The 13,086-nt window shown below is 30.5% G+C and overlaps 2 protein-coding genes across 2 annotated transcripts in view; both read left to right on the top strand.

The window, feature by feature from the left end:
• Nucleotides 1-878: 878 nt before the first annotated feature.
• Nucleotides 879-1,934, top strand: LOC105129576 (CDGSH iron-sulfur domain-containing protein NEET-like). Its single transcript, XM_011031698.1, has 2 exons — nt 879-1,261; nt 1,509-1,934. Exons 1-2 carry the CDS (start codon nt 1,047-1,049, stop codon nt 1,615-1,617), a joined length of 324 nt encoding a protein of 107 aa, XP_011030000.1. The 5' UTR covers nt 879-1,046; the 3' UTR covers nt 1,618-1,934.
• A 9,774-nt stretch (nt 1,935-11,708) lies between these two features.
• LOC105129701 (xyloglucan galactosyltransferase KATAMARI1-like) overlaps nt 11,709-13,086 on the top strand; it is a 3,049-nt gene continuing 1,671 nt past the window's right edge. Inside the window, exon 1 of the mRNA XM_011031886.1 lies at nt 11,709-13,083. Within this exon, the coding sequence (XP_011030188.1) occupies nt 11,942-13,083 (1,142 nt within the window). The 5' untranslated portion in view covers nt 11,709-11,941. The remainder of the gene's footprint in view (nt 13,084-13,086) is intronic.

Below are 13,086 nucleotides of genomic sequence, written 5' to 3' on the forward strand. Positions count from 1 at the left end.
GTTATTTTTTAACATCTAGTTAAGAAATGAGAGAGAGAAGTTGCTAGATTACGATGATAGAAAGAAAAAAGTATTATTAATATCGATTTAAGTTTAAAAAACAAATGATATTTGTGTTAAATAAATTTATTTGATGGATAAAATTAATATTAGATGGTGTTTTACCTTTAAAGTTCATGAATAACATATTTAAGCTACATTTGATTTTTTAATTTGGGTTGATTTTAATTTTTGAAGTGTTTTTTTGAGTTTTTTTTAAGCCATGAGGTGTTTTAAGTTATGTTGTTTTATAAATATTTTAGATAAAAAATAGATTGAAAATAAATTTTTAAATAAAAAATTAAATTTTAATTTTTTAATTACCATAAAAACCAGAATTTAAATAAATCAAATGACATGTTATTTAATTTTTTTAAAAAGAAATCAGGGTCTAATTATACAAGCCCACCAGGACAGGCCGGAATATGGGCCTAGGTAAAGTTAAGTTACGAGTAGATATTCTTCAACTTGGATCTCACGGTGAATTATATTTATTAAATTTAATTTGATTTAATAAGTTGATCTTATACTTATTTTATATTAAATTTATTTTAAATCATTTAAAAAATTAATTTAGTCAAACTCGAGCAACCCATCTGTAACATGACGATGAAAATTGGATACAGATTTTTTTTTCTTAAAATTTCTTGTTTAAAATAATTTTATTTTATTGATTTTAATTTTATGTAGAATGACTGTCTTTTTATTAAAAAACCTAATAAACCCTTGTCATCTCAACTTCTCTCACCCACAACCCTCACCGACGAAAGTACTGTGCTCCAAATAGTTATCTGCGTGAAAAAAAAATTATCCATATAAAACATGCCCACGAACCACCAGCATCCACACATTTCACCACATCGTGTGTTCTCCACAAGTTCAGCACACAGTTTTCAAACTCTGCACATAAATTTCACCACCAACCCACTTTCCTTCACAAACTAAGAATTTGAGCCAGAGAATTCTCAAGAAATTTTGTGGAGAAGAAAGGCTACACGTTATTCACCATGTCAATGGCATCCGTATCTAGCGCTAGTTTTTGTTACAGCAAATCAAGGATCGGAGGGGTCAAGCCAAATATTGCAGCTGCGAGGCCAAGGAGTTTGGTGGTGGTGAGAGCAGAAGCTCAAGCTATAAACCCTGAAATTAGAAAGACCGAAGAGAAGGTGGTGGACTCTGTTGTGGTTGCTGAACTCTCCAAGCCACTCACTGCTTATTGCAGGTATACATCTGTCTCTGTTTATCAAAAAAACATCTGTCTCTGTTGTGGATCACTCTTGCTTGTTTTTCTATATTTTGATTATTGACTATGTGTTAGTCACTTGGCTCTAATACATTGACAATCAAATTTTTTGTAACGAGCACAACCGAGATTAATTAATTAAATTTGGAGCCAAGAAATAATATACACATAAAAATCATTTGCTTGCCAAATTCTTGGTAATAACTTGCATTGGTTAATCTTTTAGATGCTGGAGGTCAGGGACTTTCCCTCTGTGTGATGGAAGCCATGTAAAGCACAACAAAGCTACTGGAGACAATGTTGGACCTTTGCTCTTGAAAAAGCAGAAAGAGTAACTCTGTAATTTCTCTTCATTTAGATTTTGTGTTTGTCATGTTGAAGATTTCTTGCTCTTCTATGAAATGGTGTTTTCGAGTTCTTTTGGATTGAGCTGAGCTCTCTGGTTCGAGTTGCATAAAAATTAAGGTGATAACAATTTCATACATGTTATGTTAAATGGCCTTGTTCGCTTGTGGCATGCCTAACTAGGCTTTGATTGTTGTTTGTAATTCATATAGTAGGCATATATAAGACTTGGTGGTTGATAACAATATTTGTTTAATGTTGGTCTCAAAATCTAAACTCAGAAAATAAGAAAGAACATATTTTCTTATCCACTGCACAAGCTCCGTGAAACTCTTCTAATTTTATTTCCTTGTCAATAGTTTTGCTTCTACTGTGATTGAAGTCCTGCAAATAGAAAATTGAGAGGTTAAAAACCAGGTTTTATCACCTTTTTTCAGTTGTAAAACGTTTTAATATCCTTCATCAGTGGTCCTGTTAATGGCTTTTCAGCCTCAATTTTAGGCTTCTAGGCCTCAAGTTCTGGTTACAAGAGATTGTTTTTCAAATGTTTTCGAGTAGAAGACATTAATGGCAATTGAGGTTGGCAGCTAAATAATGGTGATTACTCAAAAAAATTTAATTCAGGGAACAAATTGCGTCTCATTGAACCTCTAAACGATACTGTTTAGAGTTTTAAACGTTAATTAGAACCCCACCAAGCATTGTTTCAATGCTAGATTGGTGGGCTTCGAATTATTTGAATCAAAGACTCCACATTTGATAGATGATAAGTGTAAAAACACAGTCTCGGATTAAACCTACAAAAATTAATATTTTAAGAGGATTGTGTTATGAATACAAGGAGAGCTAGGCTCCAGAAAGAGTTAAATACTACACAATACAGGCCTTGTGACGCCACTAATATCCTCAAGCAAGATCTTCGAGCACCCCAATTGTGCTTCCTCGTGATAGACAATGCCTATGTCAGAAGAATAAGCAATGGATGCTAAACAATCCGCTGCACGATTTGCTTCCCGAAAAATGTGAGTGAGAGAGATCAACTTGTCAAGGATGGCGAAGCATGGCTTGAATAGCCGAAATCAGATGAGCATAATCTCCACGCAACGAGTTCTGCTGGAGTAATATTTCCACAGCTAACTTAGAATCCACCTCCAGCTGCACTCTCCTATAACCCGCACACTAAGCCATCTCAAGACCAATAAGATCAATCCCCCACAACTGATCTGAACACAAACCAGTGTTAAAGGAGAAGTCTCTGATCCCACACAACCTGCGTATCACGTAGAAACACCACCAGCAGGAGCTGTGCCCTTGCTTTGTTTAAGATTAACCCATCCTTTGGGAGGAAAGGACCAGCCAATGAGACATCCCTTCTAGCTGCGTCCACTCTGCTGCAGATTATTTACCATCATCAAGAGCTTTTTTCTTTTTGAATAGTATGCATGATGGAGGACGAAGTAGCCATTCATAAATTATATCTCTATTAAAATATTTATATCGGGCCCAGTAACCCAGAACATTAAAACTGTTTGTATAAATAAAATTCATTATTCATGCATTGCATATGTAAATACTTCACGTACAATTTTAAAATCTTTCATTAATTCCTCCTAAAATATAAGCTTGACATGTGAGGGTTAATTCTGAACACACATATATTATAGGTAAGTTTCCATTGTATTGTGTTTGGGGCCGATTAGGATCGGTTGATTCATGCTCAGATACAAAATCCAACAACTTAATTAACTTGGCTCAACAATTGTCTAAATCTACGAAGCAACCAATTCTATTAGATAGAGTGAAAACTATAGTCCACAACAATGGAGGAGGAGGAATACATCGACTCAACTCAACTCCCAATCTCTGTAATTGCTTCACACTTCTCTCTCTGCTGCTACTGCAACTGCTGCCCAAACAGCTGCTGTACTACATGTTTTGCTGCTTCTTGCTGCTTGGTTTAGCTCTCTCTAAACCTCTCTATTTATAGCTGAAAAAGAGGGAGCACAAATCTCGATTTCAGCCATGATTTTTCTCAACAAACCACCAAAACTCGCCTCTTGATTAGTAGCATTGGATCCTTCCCTTCTGATATACAACTTGATGTGTTCCTTTATTATCTCCACACTCAACACCGAAATCTAGATGGTTACGGTTTGAGATATGATTTTTGAATATTGAAAAAAAAAGGGTGAGAATTTAAAGATCTTAGAAGACTATTCTTATCGTGTAAATATAGCATTTGGCAAAGACGAGTTTGAATTTGAATCACATGATGGTACAAAATTGCTACTTGTAACATACCCAATCCTGCTTTTTTAGAGTTCTTGAAGAATTCTTTGATCCCAGCCAAGTTTTTCTAAGTCATCATATGTCGTGTGCACATGTAGTTGAGGCCTTGAAGGAAAGTGACTCCCACTTAAACTTTTCTCCTGTGTAAAGATGCCATTATATCAAGTTGGAGTCGAATAGCTGCTAAAGATCTAAAATATCTACAACTATATTCTTTCAAGATTTTTTAGAAAATTGATATTTTTCTTAGTTAATTTTATTTTTTATTCTTTTTTATTCTTTTATTCTAGTTTTTTATTTTATTTGGAGGGAATATTTTTTTCTATATTCAATATTATTAAATTTCTCTAGTTTTTTTTAATATATATATATAAGGTTATGGTTATATGTATTTTCTAGAAAATTAATAAATCTCCGGTCATAAATCGCAACATCTTAAGAAGAATTCTCTAAACAAAACAAAAGGAACTAATCCAAGATGGAAATAATACATAAGAAATTATATGTATTTTCTTGGGATTTCTTTTTAAAAAACAATGTAGATAATGAGCTGGATATGGATCCATCAACCTCTCATGACCTATCTCTAAGGCTTGTAAAATCAATCGGTTTGATTTTTACTCATATCCATTTGTCTTTTATTTAACAAAACAAAAATCTGGCTCGATCATGCACTCTATCCAGATGTTGAGTGACATTGACATTCCTAATCTTGTGCCTCCATTACTGCACTTGTCTTCTGTTTTCTTTCTTTCTATAGGAAGAGAGAAAGAATGTAAGATGACATGCTTGTGCATAACTTTATTCTAAAGAATGTAAAAGAGGTGTCGTATTTGACCTATTAAGGATGGTGTTTAGGGGTATCTTAAGCCTTAATTAGAAGTTTAGAACCCCACCACTGATTATTCCAAAGGTAGTTTGGTGGGCTTGGAATCATGCAAAGTAATTAGATAGTCCATATTTGATCATTGTAAAAAGTAAAAACACAGTGATGGACATAACCTACGAGCTAGCCGAATCCGAGGACAAGCAGGACTAACGTTTAAACACTTAAAAAGAATATGTAAAATTAATGTTAGGAATCCTTCATCTAGAGAAATCATGGATCTTCTTGATAAAAATTGAACCCTTCAAGTTTGTCATGTCTATAGGAACGAGTACGAATGTAGTGATTGGTTGGCGATTCAAGGCTTGATCGATGTTGCTATTAGAGTGTATTTTCTGTAGTTTTTTTTTTTTTTAACACGAGTGTTCATATACTTCGACTAATAAATACTTTGGGACATCTTGTACAAGGATATTGGAATTTCAATCCCCCAACTTCTTACTTGTAATTTTAGCCAGGGATGAATGCTTTGCTTGATTTCTTGTATATCTAGTTGGATCAAATTTTTGTCTCATTTGATCCATCCATTTTGACCAAAGCTAGATGTGGAGGTGATTGAGAGGTTCGCTCGATGCATCGCAGTCTTGACCTTCATCCGGTTTTTATTTTTTTTTCTATTTTTTATTTTTGTTTTGTAGAGTTGTAATTTTATTTTTTAGTATTATATATGGATTTTTTATCTTATTATTTGTAAAGGGTTTTTATATTTTTATAGTTTGAATGAGAATATATTTTATTTAAAAAAATAAAAAGAGTAAGACCTTGAAATTTGAATTGATAGAGTGGGTTTATTTACTAATTTGCCATTCAAGGTTCGAATTTATTTTAAGGTATTTGGAAATATAATAATAATAATAATAATAATTTTAAAATAATTTTCGTTGTTCAAAAACACATCGAGATTTGTATAATTGTGAAGACCCTTTTCTATTTGGATGAAGTTTTCAACCCAATAAAATTAAGTATTTGTGCAATGCATAGTTAAGCAGTCAACTTCTTTGATTTGAATCCATACGTACAATTGTTAGATCTTACATTAATTCCTGCTAAAATTTAAGATTAACATGTGAAGATCAGTTACTATGGCCACCTTAGGTGCTGAGATGTCTCGTAACAGGCTAGAAAAAGACATGTTTATGTTTATCTGTATGTGTTATAAGGCGATTTTATGTTGTAGTTGGAGGGGCTCATAAACATATATAGCAGCGGAACAACTAGGATTTCTTAGTTGGCTTGAATTTCTTGTGCGAATAAAAATTTATTATAAATACATATAATGTAATTTTATTTTAATATAGTAAAAATAAAAGGCTTTATGGATGTGGTATATTGTCAAACTATATTAAATTTTATGTTTTTTCTAATTTCTCTTGTATTATAATATTTATTAATAATTACTAGAGATTTTTTATAAAACCACGTGATCACTTTATTTATACAATTAAAATAATTTTAAGAGATATAGATTAATATATCAGACTTTAAGTTTGATTTTTAAAAATAACTAATTTAAGAGTATTATAAATTTTAAAATCACTAGAGACTTAACTGATTGTTAATTTCAGAATTTTTAAAAATTAGTTAAAATATACATAAACTAATCTAAATATTTATAATTATAAAAAATATTAAAAAAAAATCTTGCACAGACTAGTATATGATTCGTCGAGGCAAGTCTACATAACACTCTAATTAGAATCCTTCTATAATGTGTAAGAGTTTACCAAAACGAAGAATTTGATGCAAGTGTACTCCCACTAACTTGATGCTATTTCCAAAATAGATGGAACCAGAGAAATCTTGAAGAAAAAAGAGGATATTGGTATTAGTTGAGTTATAATTTCTTTGGTAACTTAATACACCAATAAAATAAAATAAAAATTGTTTTGATGATAAAAATTTATTCCAAGTTATAATTTCTTTGGTAACTTAATACATCAATAAAATAAAATAAAAATTAAACAAAAATCATCATGTTTTTAAGGAAAATTCAAACAATTAGATTTTCTTCTAACAAGTTTCAAACTTCGAAAGTTTTAAATTCGAGAAGGGTTGAAATAAGTTATTAAATTAGAGGAAGATTATCTTTAATTAATGTGATCCAAAAACGCTTTAAAAAATTGCATTGAACCTGATAAATATTCACGTGCTTCCATGCATCATTAACTTTTCTTGGTAACAGTTTTAGTCAAATTTAAAGACGTTTTATCTGTGGTTAATTTCCGGATCATCAAGTTTCTTAATCTTCTTCCCGTAATTTGCAAGAAATAAAACTATTTCCAATTATAATCACAGTACTGTACAGCCTGCAGTGCTTAGATTACGCTCAAAATTAACTCGAATAAACAACTACAAAGTGATTAACAGTACTTGGTTGAGGATACCAACAAGTCCCGATATGCACAGGTTGTGGGTTTTTAACTTTTTTGGATAATCAAGGGTGAGAGAGTGAGAGCTTTAAAAGAAAAGAAAAAGGAAGTTAAGGAACTAATTTTCTTTATTAAAGTATCATTTTTTAACAATGTAAAAACTAGCTATGATGGCTCAAGAGAACCAATAGCGTCTCACTAGCTACTTGTATATATTAAAAAAAAATTCGTCTATTTTTCTTTTCTTTTATGATCATATATATATATACACACACACACAATTCATAATCAATAATTAAATATTTAGAGGCTATCATTTATAGTTCATAATGACAGAATAGACGCATCATATTATCACAAAAAAATTTATTGACCATCACTATAAGAAATTGTTTATTAGTAATATTAAAGTTTGTATTAAGCCAAATTACCTAAACAATATAAACAATTGATTTTTTTGGTGATTTACTGTTTATATAAAAATAAAATACTATAGCATATTTTTAAATCATCCTATAATAATTTTATATCATAGCTTAGTTGGTAGCATGTGAGAAAGAGCCTCAAGGTCTCATGTTTGAATCTTGTTAGCAGCATCATCTTCAAACAGATATGCTGTGTGTGAATTTTTTTAACATTTTTGGAACTCTGGAGATTTTTTTCAAGTTTCATTGACTTTTTAGTTTTGATATAATTTTTAAATATCATTATAAATTTTTATTATGTATTTGATATAAAATAATAACATTGATAATAAGTTGTTCATGAAAATTCAATTCAAGTCTTCATCATTTATTTTAAAAAAATTTAAATAGATCTTTAACATGATGTTATCACATTTATGATGTATTTAACTTTCAATCACATATAAAATATAAAAAATATTATTTAAATATTTTTAAAAAATTTCTTTAACAATCATAAAATACTTGTTTTAAATCTTACATCATTGTCCGAGTGGTTAAGTTATATGTGAATATTCTTTGACTTGGGCCCCATAGGTTTTACTCCATTTTTCTGAGGTAAACTTTATGTGGATGTTATCTCTTTATTTATTTTTTCAATATTGGGTTAAGAATGAAATTTTCTTTCATATAATTCCAAATTTATTAAATGATACCTCGACTTACTTTTTAATTTCCTTTTTTAGGGGACTTTATGTTTTTCAGTTTTTTTCCCTTCACGATTCATTTGTGTTTTTCTTGGTAAACTTTATGTAGACCCTTATATATTTTTTCCAATAATAAGTCAAGATTGCCAAAAGTTTCCATGTAATTTCAAATTCATTAAATTCACTCTTTAATTTTTTTTTAAGAGTGTTTAATAATATTATGTTACAAAAAAGAGAGTTTATAATTACTTAAAAAAATAAAAATAAAAAACTCTCATACTCCTGGATTTTTTTTGTCCTTTAATTTTTTTTGTTATTTATTTTTATTTTTATTCTAAAACATTAGATTTTTATTGGATTTTTGTATTTTTTTTCTTTTTATTTTTTTCTTCAATATTTAATTGATTTTGAATTACTCTTCATGTATTATTTTAGTTTATTTTCAATGGAATTATCAAGATTTCAAATAAATACTCTATCATTTGATGAGTGCTTTGTTGTTTTTCCTTTTCTTTTGGATTTAGATTTATATTTAAATGTATCATAAAAAACTATTAATTAATTTAGTAATGTTTTTCATATAATATTATAATTTTTTATAGGAATTTTAACATTCCTATCCAATTATTATGTGCCTAATATATGAAAAAAACTCATGAATATTTTATTAACATAAAATTTATATTTTTTTAAGAATTTAATTTTATCACTATCTTTTTCTTCAATTATATATAAAATACAGAGATTTTGTTTCAATGTTTTATTCTAAACTTATTTTAAACCATAATGAGTTATTTTTAGGAAAGTATACTTTTAATTTATAAAATATCATGATATTAGATTGGTAATTGGTTTTGCTACCATCTATTTTTTTATTATATTATTAAATAAAAAATAACTTTAAAAAAATCAAACCACAAATATCAAATAAATTGCGAAGACAAGATTGGATAACTACAAATACATGCAAAACAAAAAAAAAAATGAAAATACATCACCTCACAAACCTTCTAAACATGTGCAAAAACAATATCAATAATTAACTTGCCTCCAATTGGTGGGTCCAAACTACAAATTTATTCACCATATTTGAGCTGCCACGTGTCCATTTATGCACTAAAGTATACAAAGGCACACACGATACCTTGCCCGAGTTCACGACACTACAAACGACTTTGTCGGCTGTAACGTTCATGCTACAAGTCGTTCAGTTCTTCGGACGTAACCATGAAAAAAAACCGTAGTCTAGCTTTGGCTTCTTCCATCAATAACAGCGTTGCTCTTTTACTGTGTCGTTTACTGTGGATGTAGTTACACGATACTGTAAACTATGACAATGTGCTAGCGATTTTGTTATTTGAAGTAAATTTTGGGTGGAGGATAATTTCATCTGATATCATTGTAACGACCTCCACTCTTTATAACTTACAAATACAAATATCATAATTTAATATTAGAGTGATTTTTATTTTTTATTTTTTATCAAAATTTTTTAGAGTTTTCTTTTATATCTCAGTTCCATATTTACACGGACAGTTAATTAAGTATGTGTGTATATATTCAGATTCAATAAATTAATTAAATACATATGTTATAGTTTTAAAAAAATAAAACATACTAGACCACATAATATACTATAGAAGCTTTTCTAAGTTAAATTACAATATCTTAGTTTTTAAATTTTTTATTACAACAAAAAATAATTTCCAAAAAATTTACACATACCAACCAAATTATATCATAAACAAAAGATGTTTGAAAATTAATTAACATCCTGAATTAATTAAATACATACATTATCGTCTGAAAATTTATAACAATATAATATTTTCCTCAAATTACTCTTTAAGAGCCCTAACTAAAAAAATCCAATTTCAGGAATAAAACTAGAGTTTATTCCATAAAATTTATATTATTGGATTTAAAATTTCTTACCAAGCATGAAAGTGAACTTCAAATATTAACCAACTGAGATTTTTGGAACCTCAAATTTCTCCCCCCAAAATTTTTCCTTTGATTTATGATGAAATTCAATCGATTTCAAGAGAAAAAAAATTTAAATCCTTTTCCTCTTCCTCTAGCAGCAGGCGGCCACCGACGAAGAAGAGTAATAAAATTTTCTTTCTTTTTTTCTTTTTTATTCATATTTTACCCTTTTTATAAATGCTTAACATCCTCATGTTATTTATTTATTTATTAATTCTTTTAATCCATTAAAAGTTGCTACATTAATTTTCTTAATCTTTCTTGTTCCCAGGGTAAATTTTCTACATAAATTCCCTTTTTTTTTACTAGATAATGTAAAAATAAACTAACCGGGGTTCTTATTGGGCATATTATCAAAACACTATTATAATAAATAATAATACGAGTTTTAGGCAATATAAGTTTTTCCTTCACTTTTAGTTTTTTTCTAATTATATTTTCACATGCTTTTGAACTACATATCTTTCAAGAAAAAAAAAAACAACAAGAAGAAGAAAAAGAACACAATTTTTTTTATATTTTTTAATTTTTGAAAATAAAATTTTTAATACATCTTTGTAATACTCTATAAGTTCAAAAATAAAAATATTTTGTTATTAAAATATAAATTAAATATGCCCATGTAAAAAGTTGCTTGACTTAAACCAAATGAAGCTAAAGATAATGATGCATTGAATTAGTTTTTATAATTAAATTATAAATTTAATATGTTTAATAATATTTTTATTTTAATTATATAATAAAAAAATAAATATCTATCCTATATCATGGCTTTAAAAAATACCTTAATAAATAAGCATGTAAAAGATGTAATTAAAGAAAAAAGGGGAGGAGGACCACCGCCATTCAGTTGCTCGTCGATACGAAATTAACTTTCTACACGTTATCATGGTTGAGAAGCCGAAGTGTTTTTGAAACAAAATCATGTTCGTCAGTGAAAACTAAAATTAAACTCAAGTTTGGTCAATGGAGACAAATCCGAGGTGTCCCTGTTGACGATGAGGCCTCAGTCTTCCACGTACTCGCGGCTCCATTACGTCAATGGTTAATGGAATTAAATTCATCTTGTAAATTAAGTTTAGTTGCTTTTCCAAGATAAAAAGATATCTTGGAGAAACACTAGAGTAAGTTAATATATTTTTAATATGATTATATTATATTTATAATTTTTCTAGTTCTTATAAACATATTATTTTTTATTTTTTAAAACTATTTTAACATTCATATAATATTTTAACTTAACTAGAATCTATAAATTACTAGTGTAAAAAAAAATATGAATATATTTTATTGTAAAGATAAAAATAAAATAATAAAAAGACAAAGATGGAAAGATAGAGAGATATATATATTTTTTTCTTTTTCATAAACACTTCATAAACGCGTCCTAAATATTAAAATGATTAACATAATAACAATAATCAATTAACGGATTTTGTTTATTTATTTTCTAACAAAAACTATTTAAATCGCTAGATTCGTTTTTGCAAATATGGTGAATTTACTCAGCGTACCGTCCGGTACCTTCTTTAACCAGAGATCCTACCTTACTTGTGCCCATCACCACAACCCCCTCTCTCTTTAAGAGACATCACAAACATCAAGAACACAACTCCACTCGACACGCTCTTTCATCTCTCGCCACCACCAGCAGCCGGGAAAGTAAAATTCTGATGATGTTTCCACTCTCAAACCCTTCATCTTCACCTGAATCCCAAATCAAGAAATCAAAAACTCCACTTGATGTCCGAAGGAAAGACTCTTTCAAGTCACCTAAAGCGTTTCTTGCTGCTCATTACCCTTCCATAAACCAACCTCGGTTATGCCTTTTCCTTTCCATCTTCTTCATTCAAATCCTCCTCCTCGTCGCTCTCCGCTCCATTCCTCGTTCTTTCCAGCATCGCCTCCACCACTTCCCAGCTCCCGTCACTGCCCACCACCACCTCACTCCAACCCTCACCACCACCACCGCCTCCTTCCCCGCCAGCACAGTGAAAGGGGAGACATCCTGCGAGTTTGGTGAAATCTTTGTCTACGATCTTCCGAGTGCTTTGAACCACGAATTGGTTAACAATTGTGATGAATTGAACCCTTGGAGTTCGAGCTGTGCCGCGTTGTCGAATGACGGATTTGGCCCTGTGGCCGCTGGAATTTCCAGCGTTGTACCGGAAAATCTTGCTGCTGCTTGGTACTGGACTGATCAGTTTGTCACTGAAGTTCTTTTCCACAACAGAATTTTGAATCATAAGTGTAGAACTAAAGACCCCAACAATGGGACAGCCTTTTACATTCCATTCTACGTTGGACTCGCTGTCGGCAAATTTCTATGGCTCAAAAACTCATCCGCTGAAGAACGTGATTTTCACTGCGAAATGATGCTCAAGTGGGTTCAAGACCAGCCGTATTTTACAAGAAATGATGGATGGGATCATTTCTTGACGATGGGAAGGATATCCTGGGATTTTAGACGGTCCAGGGACGAGGAATGGGGTTCGAGTTGCATTCACAAGCCAGGTATGCGAAACATTACTCGTCTTTTGATCGAGCGAAATCCCTGGGATTATTTTGATGTTGGTGTTCCTTATCCTACGGGATTCCACCCTCGATCAGACAATGATGTTGTCGAATGGCAGGATTTTGTCCGAAATCGTAACAGGAAGAGTCTTTTCTGTTTTGCTGGTGCTAAACGTAGCAAAATCAAGGATGATTTTCGAGGGCTGCTGTTGAATCATTGTAGGAACGAGTCTGATTCATGCCGAGTTGTGGATTGTGCTGGTTCTAAATGTTCTAATGGAACTTCGATAATTCTTGAAACGTT

This window comes from Populus euphratica, unplaced genomic scaffold, assembly GCF_000495115.2.
Source record: "Populus euphratica unplaced genomic scaffold, PopEup_1.0 scaffold16.1, whole genome shotgun sequence".
Classification (NCBI taxonomy): domain Eukaryota; kingdom Viridiplantae; phylum Streptophyta; class Magnoliopsida; order Malpighiales; family Salicaceae; genus Populus; species Populus euphratica.